The 14,365-nt window shown below is 41.9% G+C and overlaps 1 protein-coding gene across 14 annotated transcripts in view; it reads right to left on the bottom strand.

Annotated features, from left to right (window-relative positions):
• Positions 1-5,004: 5,004 nt before the first annotated feature.
• Positions 5,005-14,365, bottom strand: part of R3HDM1 (R3H domain containing 1) — a 77,138-nt gene continuing 67,777 nt past the window's right edge. For 9 of the 14 annotated variants that reach the window (XM_017836325.1, XM_017836330.1, XM_017836334.1 and 6 more), the window contains 7 exons: positions 13,856-13,959; positions 13,100-13,267; positions 9,910-10,079; positions 9,555-9,705; positions 8,239-8,318; positions 7,388-7,472; positions 5,005-6,419 (listed from right to left, as the gene is read on the bottom strand). In XM_017836325.1, coding sequence (XP_017691814.1) covers positions 6,067-6,419; positions 7,388-7,472; positions 8,239-8,318; positions 9,555-9,705; positions 9,910-10,079; positions 13,100-13,267; positions 13,856-13,959 — 1,111 coding nt within the window. In that variant the 3' untranslated portion in view covers positions 5,005-6,066. The remainder of the gene's footprint in view (positions 6,420-7,387; positions 7,473-8,238; positions 8,319-9,554; positions 9,706-9,909; positions 10,080-13,099; positions 13,268-13,855; positions 13,960-14,365) is intronic. The other 5 variants (XM_017836332.1, XM_017836336.1, XM_017836327.1 and 2 more) reach the window with 4 other exon arrangements.

Raw genomic sequence — 14,365 nt, 5'->3', positions numbered from 1 at the left:
CCGCACCGCGCCGGGGGCACCGCGCATGCCCAACGGCCCCCGCGCGCCTGCGCTCGCGCCCCGGCGAGGCGCCTCCTGATTGGCGGCCGCTCCCCTCCCTCACACCGCCCTCGGGCCGCCGCCATCTTGGAACTGCGGCAGGGGCGGTGCGTCCTACGGTGAGGGTGAGGGAGGTGCTGTGAGGAGCCGTGGAGGGAGCTGCGGGGGGCTTAGCCTGGAGAAAAGGAGGCTCAGGGCTGACCATGTCCCTCTCTACAACCACCTGAAAGGAGGGTATTGCTAGGCGGGGGTCGGGCTCTTCTACCAGGCAGCAAGCGACAGGATGAGAGGACACAGTCTTAAGCTGTGCCAGGGGAGGATTAGGTTGGACATCGGGAGTAATTTCTTCACAGAAAGGGCGATTAAGCATTTGAATACTGTGACCCGTTCTGGGCTCCTCAGTACCAGGACGAGGAGATACTGGAGAGGGTCCGGCAGAGGCCACAAAGATGATGAGGGGTCTGGAGCATCTCTCTGATGAGGAGAGACTGAGGGAGCTGGGGCCGTTTACTCTGGAGAAGACTGAGAGGGGACTGAGAGGGGATCTCATTGATGAATAAAAGTATCTCAAAGACAGATGCCAAGACAGTGCTGCCCAGCAACAGGACGAGGAGCAGTGGCCATAAACTAAAACACAAGAAGTTTCACCTCAACATGAGGAAGAACTTCTTTAGGTTGAGGGTGGCAGAGCCTTGGAACAGCTGCCCAGGGAGGGCATGGAGTGTCCCTCTCTGGAGACATTCCAGACCCACCTGGACATCCTGGCCTCAAAAGAGATTGGACGTGGCCCTTAGTGCCATGATATAGTAATTGGAGTTGGATCAGGGGTTGGACTTGATGATCTTGGAGGTCTTTTCCAACCCAATCTATTCTATGATTCTATGATCCTCCTGCTCCCAGGCTGGGACAGCATATCCCACAAAGCAGCCACGCTCCTTGATGGACATCTCACAGTAATGAGCACAGGACAGTTCATTTCAAGTGCTCTGGTAATAACATTTTGGACAAAATGGTCCCCCCAAGCATTTCTGAAACACCATTAGGACTGGGACTGTGCAACTGGGCAACTTGCTGAGGCAGATATTGTCAAACATTGAAAGGCCAAAAACCACGGAGTCTCTCAGCCTGGAAAACCTTTCACTGTTGTACTTTGTGTAACCTGGAGCTTAATTAGAGAAGTCACTGGATAATGACAACTAGAAAAACCCTACAAACCAATAGTGAAAAAAATGCAAGTCAGTGTTGACAACAGTATACAAAAGCTGTTTTACCTCTCTCAAGATGCAGCATGTGGAAAATGTGTCAGTAATCCTGCTCACTGCTCACACACATGTGCTTCTGCAGGGCTTTAAAGGAGTAACCATGAGAACATCATTCTGAGTGGTTTTTTGTTATTGTGTTTTTTATTATTATTTTGTATTTTTTTGTATTTTCTTTCTTCATGGTACAAAACATTTGAGGGCAATGCCAGAGGTTGGATGATATTAAGCTAGACATTTTTTGGGGGGGATGAGCAAAGAGACATCTCTGTTACACGTGCATGGAGAGGAGGAGTAATGCTGTAAGGTGTGTTGCTATCTTAACTCAGTGAGGAATTTGGATGTGTTGCACTAATTCTCGTGGCTTTTCCAACAGCTGTAGTTTGCATTTACTGCATCTCATTTGAAATCCTAAGTTGGAAGCCAAGTTCCATGGGAAGGGTGAGTGAAGTGTTGAGCACTGTATGTTTTGGGAATTCTCTTGCAAACATGATTTTCAAAATTTCTGCCACCACTTGAAACAAGGAAGAAATTCTGTTTAAACGTGAAAGAAGGGCTTACTAATGACTGGAGAGGTAACTTTTGTGAAGGTGTGTAATCTTTTACATCTTCAGGGACCATTTCTATTACACTCTCAGATAATTACAATTTTAAAAATGTAACTCTCTAACTGTAGAGTCACTGATTGCTGCTGTTGGATGTGCCTTTGCTGCTGTAATTAATCTGAGAGCCCTTACTGCCAGTGTCCCTGGAAAACAGCAGAGGTCTGCAATTTGTAGGCCCAGGAAAAGGAATGGGTAGCAAGTAGAAAGTTTTACTGAGAACTCAGAAAAAATAATTTGGCAGCTGCAGCATTACCTGGGATTCAGTTCCTTTGGGGAGTGTCTGTGTGTTTTCAGCCATTGGTATGGGATACAATGCAAGACAGTCATTTGCATTCTAAGAGAATAATTTTTTTCTCCCCCAAACAGCACAGATCCATTTGCATTAAAAAGGAAATATTTTTATTAGTGAATTCCTTTTTTAAATTGTCCTGCTGCTTCACCCTGAATCAATGGTTCATTAACAAATCAAAGTATCAGTTCAGGCCAAGTAAGAAGGCAACAACTTTGAGTAGCCATGGAGTGAAGGTCTGATGTAGTTCCCAGGCTGTGTAAATCAATGTGATAGGCTATGAGAGCACTTAGTAATGATGTTTCATTGAGAAACTATTTGGGAACTGAGAGAAGGGCAATGCTAATTAACCCTACAACAAGGGCAACAGTTAGGTATTAGAAAGCAGCAGAATGCCAGTGTCTCCCCTGAAGTTCAAACGGAGGCCTCTGTAGTTTAACCTTCATGAAGACTGAGCTGTAGAAACATTGAAGGGATTGAAATGAGTCCTTTCATAGTTAGAAATATATAAAAATTCCAGCTACAATAATTTTTCATGACCCGTAACATCAAAGTGTTTTGGTCAGTTTTCTCTAAAGCTTCATCTTAACATTTTTTGCCTCAGGGCTCAATACAAGAACTTAAAGCCTGCACCAAGTTTCTATGGAAAAAATACATCATGGAGCTAAAGAAGTATTTAGAAAAGAAACTGGTTGTAATTTTGACTCCCTTTTGGTTGCAGGCTGTGAGGAGATTCTCAGGTGTGACGTTCTGATCTACCCAAATCCAGCATCAGGTCCATGTGCTTTGAGGAGCCTGCAGAGTATGGGACTCACATTTATTTTCCTAATTTTGAATGATCTTTTTGACTGTAATAGCACAAATGACATTGAATGTTCACAGTCCAGGATGCATTTTACAATATAATGTGTTAATTAAAAATTAAAATCAAGAAACAGTAGCCTTTGGTGGATGAGGTGAAAGCTGCATTTGTTGATCTTTTCTGCTTATTCAACTGCTTTCCCTTAGTTTTAAAAGTTATGACACATTCCCAGTACAATGAAACATACTGTTTCTACAGCTCAGTCTTCATGAAGGTTGAATTACAGAGGCCTCTGTTTGAACTTCAGGGGAGACACTGGCATTCTGCTGCTAATACCTAACTTTTGCCCTTGTTGTAGGGTTAATTAGCATTGCCCTTAATTTCTTTTGCCACTATTTGCTTTAAAAATGGCTTTGATGTTAAATGACAGGCAGCTCAAATACACCACAGCACCAGAGGAGTTGCTGGGAACACTTGGGTATGTGTTTTACATATGACAAATCCATGCCATAAAGTGCTTTTATTTGCTTTCTAGACCATGATCCAAATCCATGGAACAAATGTCATCATCATCATGGCTAGGCTTCGTGAACGAAGATTTAGGGGAACAAATGTAGTTCCAGAAGTTTTGCACACAGTCCCAACCTAGGCTTGTGTGGCTTAAGAGACCAGAAGGGGCACAAGTGTAAAAGCCAGGAAGGTACAAACATCCTGTTCACTTACTAGAGACAGCACGAAATAGCACAAAATCAGGAATAAACAAGACTGTGAAGTGGGACTATGTGAATTCTGTGCCCCCTGCACACAGCAGAAGCCTCTGACACTTCTGTTAATTGTATGTATGTGGCTTGTAAAGCACAGCCAGATCAAACTCCAAAAAGTAACTGTCCCTGTGTAACGCAGGGGAAAACACAGAAAGGGTGAGCAGCTCGTAGGAATTGGAAGGGATCATGTTCTGCATTAGAGTACAACTGGCTTATTAAACGCTCTAATTTTTTCTTCTAAGGCAATTTGCATTCAAGTTTACAACTTACTTGATAAAAATGAAGTATTTCCTGGGCCTTGTTCCTAATCAGTGTATCCCTCCCCTCCCACTGTTTGGATTGCATTTCCATGCTTCCCTTGCATTACCTTTTCTTCTCTGGTTGTTATAGGGAAGGTTTATGCAATGAAGTAAGTCAAGCAACACTCAGAAACAGTTCCATTTGATGCAAGATATAGTTCTTGGGCTGTTGAGAATAGATGGGAGCTCTCACAGCCACTGACTACCCTTCTACAGCTAGGAAAAATCTTGTGGAATGTGATAACTACGGGCTGGGACACCTGTCACTGCAGACCTGTAACCTGTGAGCTACTTTTACAGGATTAAAACATAATCTGAAACTGGCCCTGGCAATCAGCAAGAGGGAGTTACAGAATGTGGGCGTTAGTCACGTTCCCTCTGCTGTTCAGAGGAGCAGGAAAACTGCACTAGATTTCTTAGCTTTCTTCCAAGTACTTCATCACATGAAGGACTCAAGAGTTGAACATGCACAGGACTGTCCTTGCCACTTCACGATTGGTTGCTCGGGGATAGAATTTTTTTGTATAAAACATGAAAATTAACGCACCTTAATTTTTTTCTTTTGCTCTATAAAATGTTTTCAAACACAACGTTTACCTTGAGTCTCCACTTTCAGAAGTTACAAACGCACCTTTTACAAAGCAATAGCCTTAGGAAGTGAAGAAGTAGTTATAGCAACAAACCAGTGCCTGAGCTAAAAATAAGACCAGGAGCAGTCCCTTAGGGCATCTGAATAATTTCTCTTTTTTACTTATGTAGGGAAACATTTAAAAGTGACGGAGGGCAGGATAACATAGACTCAAGGGGAGGAACAGCAACAGTGGTTCTTTAAAAGGTTCTAGTATTTTTAAGTTCTTTTCTCACATTTCAAGGGATCCTAAGCACTGATGTGAGTTCATCCAGGTTTCAGAAGACTCCCAGAAGTTTAAACAAGTGCACTGGGAAGGTTTGTGTTTGTAAACATTTATTCTCTTGAACTGAAAAAGGCTTGCATCAGCACACATTGTACAGACTTGCAAATTACACAGATTGAAAAAAGGTTTGTTTCATTTATGTGCAATGAATCTTTAATGTCCAGTGAGCATCTGCAAATGATGAAAACTTAAACCATTAAAAAGGTTTCCAGCACTTATCAAACACAATTATCTTAGCGTGAAAAGGAAGAGAGAGAGAGAGCCAGACTGGTGGGGACACAATTAAAGTGCAAACATTTTGTCACTTGTGAAGATACACTTTAGTTTCTTCACACTTTCGCTAAAAAAAAAATATTAAAATGTGATTCAGTGAACATTCTTTGTAACCCATTCATATTCCCCTTTAAATAATTATTAAACTTGCTGGATCAGAAGCAAATCCTTCGAGGGTACAACCTTGTAATTTCTTTTGACATTGTTTGAGTGAATTGCAAAGGAAAATGACCACCTAAGGAGTTAGTTACTAAAATGATTTTTTTCCTTAAAAAAAAACTCAAAGAAAAAGAAAAAAAGGAAACCACGAGGGACAAAGAACGGGTTAACTTGAAGATTTGGGGTAGTTTGCTAGAAAATGAATGTAATTCCTTGAAAATGGTTCTCTTTTCCCCTCCACCAATCCTCAGGTTCCTGCCTTGGAATGGACAGCTGTGTGCTGGCTGTGAAAAGGGATTATAAAATACAAATCTGCATATGGATTTTTATGAACATCTGCTGTACAATAGAACTTTGGATCTGATACAAGATTTCAAAAATATAAAACAAAACTACTATAAAAGTAGGGGGCATTTCCACAGCATTCCTCATGGAAAACTGCCTGTCACCAAGGTGATTCCTTGCTATTGTCTGGGATTAACTCTGGAACTTTTCTTCTCCATCTTGCTGGATTCACCGGGTTATTTATTCTTCAATGGCAAATGTCGTATGACAAGACATCCCAGGAGTCTCCATGCAGAGAACAGAAACCCCGTGACATCAAACCAACCCAGGAGGGGGGAACATGGAAGTAGTCAAGGCTGAGTGTCCGTGGTGGAACTGCTACTGAGAACTGGCCCTCTCCAGGCCGTGGAGGTCGTAGTGCTTCTTGCTGGTTCTCAGCCTGAACTTGCCCACTGAGGTACTGCTTTGCTTCTTCAGCGCGTTCTGCGCCGCCGACATGGTGGGGAAGGCGGCCAGGACCGTGTAGGTGGAGGCCAAGTCACTGGGCTTGGATGGCTCCGTGCTCCCACTGCCGTCCCCGCCGGAGCGGCGCTGCTGCGAGTGCAGGCACTGCGTGTCCCGCACCCACCGGATCTTCGCTCCCACTTTGAACAGTTCTCCAAAGAGCTTCTCTGCCTCCAGCCGGGTGATGCCCTCTGGCAGCTCAGTAATTTCTAGGACTTTTCCCACAGCTGGAAGGAGAAAAGCAAATGAATCTGAGTTGGTCGTTGTACTTAATGAGACAACACACACGGTGGGAAATGAGTTATTTCATGCTTGTGTCTCCACTTGGCTGATACCAAATGCACAGGCTTCCCATTCCTGATATTCCAGAGAGCCTTTTGCTTTCACACTTAGCACTGCTTACAAATACAAGTGTACAAATAGAAGCTGAGAATACAAAGAGGGTCCTCAGAACAGAGAGGGAAAGATAATAAAATCATCACCAACTCATTTTACAGCAGGTTTCAGAACTCACTAGAGCATCTCACTGGCTTTGCCTGGTAACCCTTCACACATCATCATGCCAGAGAAACTAGTCTGTCTTCTCTCAAAAAAATCCTCTCCAGTAAATTGCAGAATGTTACAGAGAAATCATTTTTACTAACTAAGAGTTGATGGGAGGTAACACCTCCAGCAAAAATTCTTTGCAGTAAAGGTATGAAGATGCTGCCAGGTTTTATTTGGATAAACTCCAAGGAGCTAATCTGTAGATCTCCTACCATGTCCCCCAAATCCATGGGATTATTTATATTAGAAGGGGGAAAATTAAAAAAGAAATAGCACAAATAATTTGTGGTTTACATCTGATTTCAGTTCTTATGCCAGTAAAAGGAAGCAGAGGTACCAATAATTAATATTTAATGTAACAATACAACAGACAATACATCCAGTAAACTGACAAACTTGCTTTTCCTTTTAGCACTCCCCAATCCTGAACTTCTCTGGTCTTTTCTTCAGCCTTCAAAATTACACTTTTCTCATTTAATCTCCCTTTTCCCCTCTCTTCAAATCATGTCTTCCTCTCCATCCTTACATTTCCAGTGTTTGCCATGTCCATTTCTGTCCAATTTTTCTCTCCCGTGCTTTCCTTGTACCTTCCCAGCCCATGACCACAATTCATTTTTCTGCAGGACTGTGTCAGTCAGCAGTTCTGTACCTGGTTCTCCTGCCCCAAGATCTGTTGAAGCAGCCTTCTTTGCTGGTTTCTTTCCCCTGTTCCCATGTCTGTTCCCAGGTTGACACTGGAAAGATTGACACAAACCATGTTCTTTAGTGGCAATGCATCAGTGTCTTAAAATTTCTAGTCAGCTCAGGGAAAAGCAGTGCCAGGAATGTCTGGAAAATGACCTACACTACCACGGTACAGAAGAGATTTCCATGTCCAATTTTAGTTTTGTAATCCCGCAGTTGGGCACATTCAATCCTTGGCTTCAGAAGAAAGGGATGGGATAAAAAAATCCCCTTAAATCTTCTGGGAAGAACCCCTGCCCCAGCCACCACATCCTGAGCTGACATTGGGCAGAACTGAGCAAGGCAGAGGCAAGGGGGCTGTGTGTCTTAAAAATCAAATAAATGGCAAGACTTTTCAACTTTGCTAACACTAATATTTTGGGTTTGTTCTTATAAGAAACAAACCCACTCTTTGTTTAGAAGTGCCCACATGTATTTTTTTATTATATTTTAAATTGTTATTTGAATAAAAGAGAATCCTTTTAGCAAAGGATCCTTTAGATTTTTGGAATTAGCCAGTGAATTGCTCAACATCAAAAAAATCCATAATCTACACTGTGCCTAAAAGCCAAACATCAGACAAATGTTTCCACTTTTTTTTTAATACAACAAACAAGAACAACGGGAAGTATTGACACAGAATAAAAAATGATTGGAAAGCAAGCACCTTCCACTCAGTTGCTTTGCTAGTGCAATAACACATTCCCCTGTTCAGGGTGGTTATAATGGTTGTCCTAAATTTTTTCACTGTTGGCAGGAGATTGTTCTCTTTAATACCTGTTGGCTTGTTACTTGTCCTCGTAATAAAGATGGATTGTATTGCAGGGGTTGGCCAAGCAATGGGTATCTGGCATCTCCTTAAAGAGAAAGGTAATTAGAAGGGTTTTTCTGTTATATATGAAATCTTCCTCCAAGTTCCTCTTATGATGTTTGTGTTACACAGAAGAGAAAGCAGAGTAACTGTGCACAAAGTTGTGTTTGGCTGGGCTCACAAACCCACACCTGGCACAAATCAGTGTCAGTCAGTCACAGACTAGTCCCAAGATGAAAAGGTACAAGCTTTCTAGTATTTAAGGATTACACTGAAAGTTTTGCTTCATTGCAGTTTTATCTAAGTCCTCTCATTTCAAAATGAGCTTAATAAGTCCAAAGCTCCCCTCAGCATGCTAATTTAGTCATTTTTGTGGTTATATGCCTGATTAGAGCCAAGTAAATTTTCACATTCCTATTTGTTGCAAGGATCCACAAAGACAATGCAATAGTAGTTTTTAGTAATCCCAGCAGATTAAAGATCTGAGAGGTGTGCTTGGAACAGGCCTCTTGGAATTTCTACAACATCTGAATACAAAGCAATCACATAAAGATTATGCAGCAGATAAGACAAAGACAGACAAGAAAACAAGGGTTTCTTTATCAGTGAGGAAGACACACAGAATTTTCTCTAACTTTTGTTTTAAAGTAAATCTTTGTGTAAAACAGACCCATTAATTTTGAGTTTGGGAAGTTTTTGCTCATGACAAAGTGTTTTTTTACCATTTGTTTTTTAAACATTACCAACTATCCCATGTCAGTGGGATGTTTTCTGTTTTTCTGTTAACATGGCAGCCAAGGACTGAAGTTCTTCTACAAGGAATTGCTTCTGTCTTTGGGTGGTAATGTCTGAAATACTAACAGAAGCAGCAAGGGTACTAGAGTCTCTGGAGGCTCTGATCCCATCCTGTTGTTCTACAGAGCAATGAAGAAGGAATGCTGGCTTAGGCAGTGGTTTGATCTCAGCTCGTGATTTATGGTTAAAACTTGAAGCTGAATTCTAGCAAACATTTTATTAACATTTTCAATGCTGAAATGGGGAATTTCACAGTATGTGAAAGCCAGTGTGTTACAGAAGCTCTCACACTAACAAGGAGATCAAACGCCTTTGAGAATATGGGGGCCAGTGTCAGTGAAGTTTTCCATGATGCCTGAGTGAATAATTTTGGCAATCCTGCTTCAACAGCAATACTGCTGAAGAGAGCAGAAAATCCCCATATAACCTGTATTTTAAAACATTCAGATAGAAAACACAGACACATTGTAGTTGACTGAAAATATACCTTGTGCAGGGACAAAAGGTCTAGAAAACTGGGACACAATAGAAAGAGGTGTTAAGGTGGGACGGATGTTCTTCATGTTCGACAGCTGAGCTGGTGCTGGTGACTGCGCCGGTGAGGTGACAGGACTACCTAGTTGAGGACTGTGCTGCAACTGGAACAAACACCACATTAGTGTTCTAAAAAGTACCTACTTGAACAAGCTAAACGGCACCTACAGCCTTCAAAGGCTGAAGTGAAGTTAAAATAGGTTTACTTTATTATGAAATGTATTCTGAGCAGATTTTAATTCTCCAAAAAGAACTTTTGAAGAACCATGCAAAGGTGCAGTTCATGCAGATCGGGCACCAGCTCCCACCTGAGCAGCACCGTCTAAAGTGCTGAGTTCTGTGGCCTTGTGCCCCCGGGGATGGTCACAGTAGTACTTGCTGTGTTTCCTCTGCGGAGGGGACGGGTTCCGGGGCTGGGCATTGCTGGGGATGTTGAGCTGCATCATCACCACCCCCCCGCCTGGAGGGGGTGCTACTGCTGCAAGACAGGGAGCCAGAGGGTGCAGTTACTCATCACACATCCCACAGCAGGCAGGAATTCACAAAACTGGGAAGTAACATCAGGGATGTTTGGCTAAATAAGCTGCTCAGTCCCCGAAAACTAGAGCGGTATCTCCTGTACAATTACATTTCCACTATCAGACACATCTGCAGTAGTAACTTAGAGAGGGCTTCCCAGGACAAGAAGAGAGTGGAGCCACAAACTCATTGCTGAGAATATCTTAGAAAGCAATCACTCTGTTCAATAGTAGTTGGAAGTATTCAACATTCACTGCAGTTTCTGTCAGAGCAATGTGTTGCAGGATGTGATATTATGCAAAACCAAGCTTCATTTAAAATTAGAAGTTTCCTGGTTAGTTTTACATGATGCACAGCAATGCAGACTCCAAATGATTTCTCTGCGAGGATGGCATCTATCAGAAAGATCTGGGATCAACCTTTAGCCTGGGCTCTCAGCGAGCTTACCCACCCTTACAAGTTCTCTATAGGAACACTCTCCTGGGCAGATGCTGCAAAGGGATCCCACATCCTGCACCACTCGGGTACTGTGGGAGCTACAGCAATGGTAGAGTCAGGGGAGAACACCTGAACATCCAACACAGTTCCCTGAGGTTTCCCACCAGGAACTGTGGCAAAAGCCTGCCCAAGAGAAACCATCTTCCCCCTCTGGCCTGGCTGTGCCCCAGATAATTTATAGAATGTTTCTTTTACTTGTAAATGGTTGTTTGCAGTTTCCTTCTCTGCTCTCCCCACTGCTCACAGCATTTCTCAGAAACCACGGTTAAAACACAGGGTTTAACCATCATTTAATCACCCATCTTTAAAGCAGGAGTCTGGAATCTTCTCAATGTAACACCACTGTCACCTCATCAGTTAGAACAGCCAGATATAGATGATAAAATGCATTCAGCTGGCATTTTTTAAAATGGCCTATTGTTTTCACTACCCCTGGGCTCCATAAAAACAGACTTCTTCAAAAACCAAACCAAACAATGTAGAATAATGAACTCATAACATTAAAACTGCACCAGCTTTTGTAAATTGTATTCAGAAATATTTATTAAATTGGTAAATGAACTATTAGTGTTTTCACATCTATACTTTCTCTTTAAAGGCCAGAAGTTCTACCCACATGTTACAGATTGCAATGGAAGCACCAGATACTTGGCCCCCTTTAGCAGAGGATATAAATTTAGGAGTCCCTGCAAGAGTGAGTGCATTGTGAGTATTTCTATTTTGTTGCACAGCAGAATAAAATACAGCTCTGTTTATGACTACTACATAATCAGAATAATATAGAACAACAGTTTCCAAGTGGCAAAGCCACAGACTTATGTAGTCCCTATACATAAACCTGAGATGTACCAAGCAACCTATATACACACACTACATTTAACACACAAAAATGGGACTCATTTTAATATTCTATGCATATATTTATAAATACTATAAATGATAGTTATTTCCATCTTACTGGTTTATAGTACAGTATTTTATTCTGCAGCACTCCAGCACACTCTTTTGATTTTGTTCTGTGAGAATGGAACACCCCACAAAAATGCTCCTGTCTTTTGAAACCCTTTCCATTTCTAGAGCACCATTTCTAAAAATGTGTCACAATCTGAAATGCAATTTAAACTGCAAAAGAAAACTTCATGTATCCAGAAAATCTTGTTCTTTCTACTGCTTGTAGTTCCACAGCCTTTCAGTAAGTGGAAATAAATGGAATTCTTTTCCTAAACAGGCATTCTGACAACATGAAGTGTTGTACAACAAATAAGTCAGTTTGTAGATGCTTTATCACCCGTCAAATCCCACGGGAAGGGAAACCCAGAAGAAATCCTTCAAAGCCTTGCCAGATTTACAGCCTGGTCCTCTGTAACACAACTCTGCTCCTTGTCTGTACCTCCTTAGTGTCCCTCCCTCAGTGGCCTTGATTCAGCACCTCAATGTCACTGAAAAGCATGGTTTTTTTATTCTCTCAGAATTTATTCTCCCTCCCCCATAGAGGGCTTTCCCTTTCCTCAAACTTCTTTAAATCACAATTTAATGGGTCTGAACCAGGCCATCAAAACTGCACAAAACCTGCACTTCCAGGATAGATTAGGAGGGCAGAAAAAACCCAAACTAGTGCAAGGCCCACTTTGGATATTCTGAAATTACAACATTCCAGAATTAAAGCCAAACAAACCTGAAGCAAAATGGAAACAAAATCGAAGCTGCCCATGAACTATATGATACACTGCTAATCCAGCTATCTTGCCACTTAACTGCATGTTATCTATTTACTCATAAACAGGTTCTAAAAATATCTTAAAAGATAATGTTTGTAAGACACACCACATCTGTAGCAGAATCTGGGTGACTGACCTAGGGTGGTTTCATCTATTGCTTGCTTGCAAAATACTGACATAGCACTATTTGAGATTATCTCTTTTTTACCAAGCCAGTAATGTATCAAATTTCCTCCTGGCAAGATAAAGACAGTGCCACTGTGATCACAGGATTGTTCTAGAATCTCTTGTCTGGAGGCTCAGACTAACCCTCGTGCTCTTACCTTCCTGACCAGTTCATCAATGTTATGCTTGGAACTTCAGAGTCTTAAGTGTTTGGACATTAACATTTATAAAGGTTTCATGGATTGACAAGTTCTATGTCACCAGTGTTTTCAAACACATTGAGGCTGCTACTTACACCCCTTCTAGAGATTACCCAAGTATTTGTAGATCCAAACCTTCTGAACCTGTTTTAAGTGCTTTGCTAAGTGACATTTACCTGCTAAAGGCTGCTCCAGGCTGGCTATTGTTTCATTTTAGTTCCAAGTTGTCATTTTAGAAGTTACAATAATAGCAATTCAGATGAAGAATTAAAAAAAACTTCAGAGCTGGCCCTGGAGTTGCAGTTGTTGCAGCAGTTCTAGCAGTTAGCCATGAAATCTGATCATTTATATCAGGTTCTAGACAGAATGGCTTAGATGAAAATCCCAATAAAATATACCTTTTTTTGGCTGCATGATGGACAGAGCAGTGGGTGAACTTTTACATGATGAGGGTGGAGACACTATGCTGTAGTGCACAAGGGAAGCAGCCTGTTGTGGCTTTGACTTGGATGAAGGTGGCAATAATGTAGGAGGTGATGGCTTCTGACTTGAGTGGTTGCTATAAACTATGGAAGTAAAAGCAGTAAATAAGGCTACCATAAAAACAGAACACCCCACACAGCTTCCAAGTACTTTTAGCTTTTCAGCAGGTCAAAAAGCGACCTCTCCTTTATCCAAACCCAGAACACAGTTTGCAAACTCTCCTCAGGACCTCTTAAGAAAATCACTACTCCTGCTTCGTTAGTGAAATCTAGAATGTGCTTGAGTAGAAGAGCTGAGTAACTGCACTGCTGCCCAAATGGACCTTGCTCCTTCTGTCAAATGCAAACCCAAACCTCAGAATTCTCAGACCCGTCTGGCTATTCAGGAAAGGATGAAAGTCATTCTGCTGACATGCAGTTCAGTTCCCAGGTCTGTCCCAACTCACAAGTGGCCATACAAGGCACTGTGATGTGCCTTGAGAGATTTCAATCATAAACAAGTCGAGATGTCAAATCAACCTGCCTCAGGTTAAAAATGGAAAATAAATTCAGATATGGAGGAAAGGAGGCAACAGAATAGAGCAGTTAATTGTAAATCAAACCCTAAATAGCAAATATCTAATCACACAGCACAGTAATAACAGACATTGTTTTAAGCTTTATTCCCCCAACCTGCACACTGCTGTCCTTGGAGCTGCTGGGAGTTGCACGGTGATGTTGTTCTAGGAAACTGTATCTGCTCCGATCCAGGAGGCTGCAAATATCCCACTGATGAACTGTAATAATAAAAAAAGAACATGACTAACAGGCATTTATGCCCCACTCATTTATTTAATCACGACTGCTGCATCTGCTGTCTCCACGTACTGCAAGTCACTGAGATTTGTTAATTTTAAATCAATATTTCCACCTACCCCCGAATCTGCTCATTCTTCAGAAGACTGAAGTTTCACACCTGCTCCTTGGGAAAAACACATGCCCTGCCTACACTGAGAAGCTGTACTAATTCACCTATTTTGATACACTATTTTTGTGTCCATAGTACTAGATCAGCAAAAAGACATGGAGAAGAAAAATAAAAAGACAACTTTTTCCTCAGTTAACCAGAATTTGGGATGCAGTCTCCCAGCTGCAGGATGGCCCCACAGAGCTGAGGCAGCTGATCAGCAACCAATCCACACA

Source organism: Lepidothrix coronata, unplaced genomic scaffold, assembly GCF_001604755.1.
Source record: "Lepidothrix coronata isolate B3197 unplaced genomic scaffold, Lepidothrix_coronata-1.0 Scaffold275, whole genome shotgun sequence".
Taxonomy (NCBI): Eukaryota; Metazoa; Chordata; class Aves; order Passeriformes; family Pipridae; genus Lepidothrix; species Lepidothrix coronata.
The sequence above is the reverse complement of the archived record's forward strand: the minus strand, read 5'-3'. Positions and strand labels throughout refer to the sequence as shown.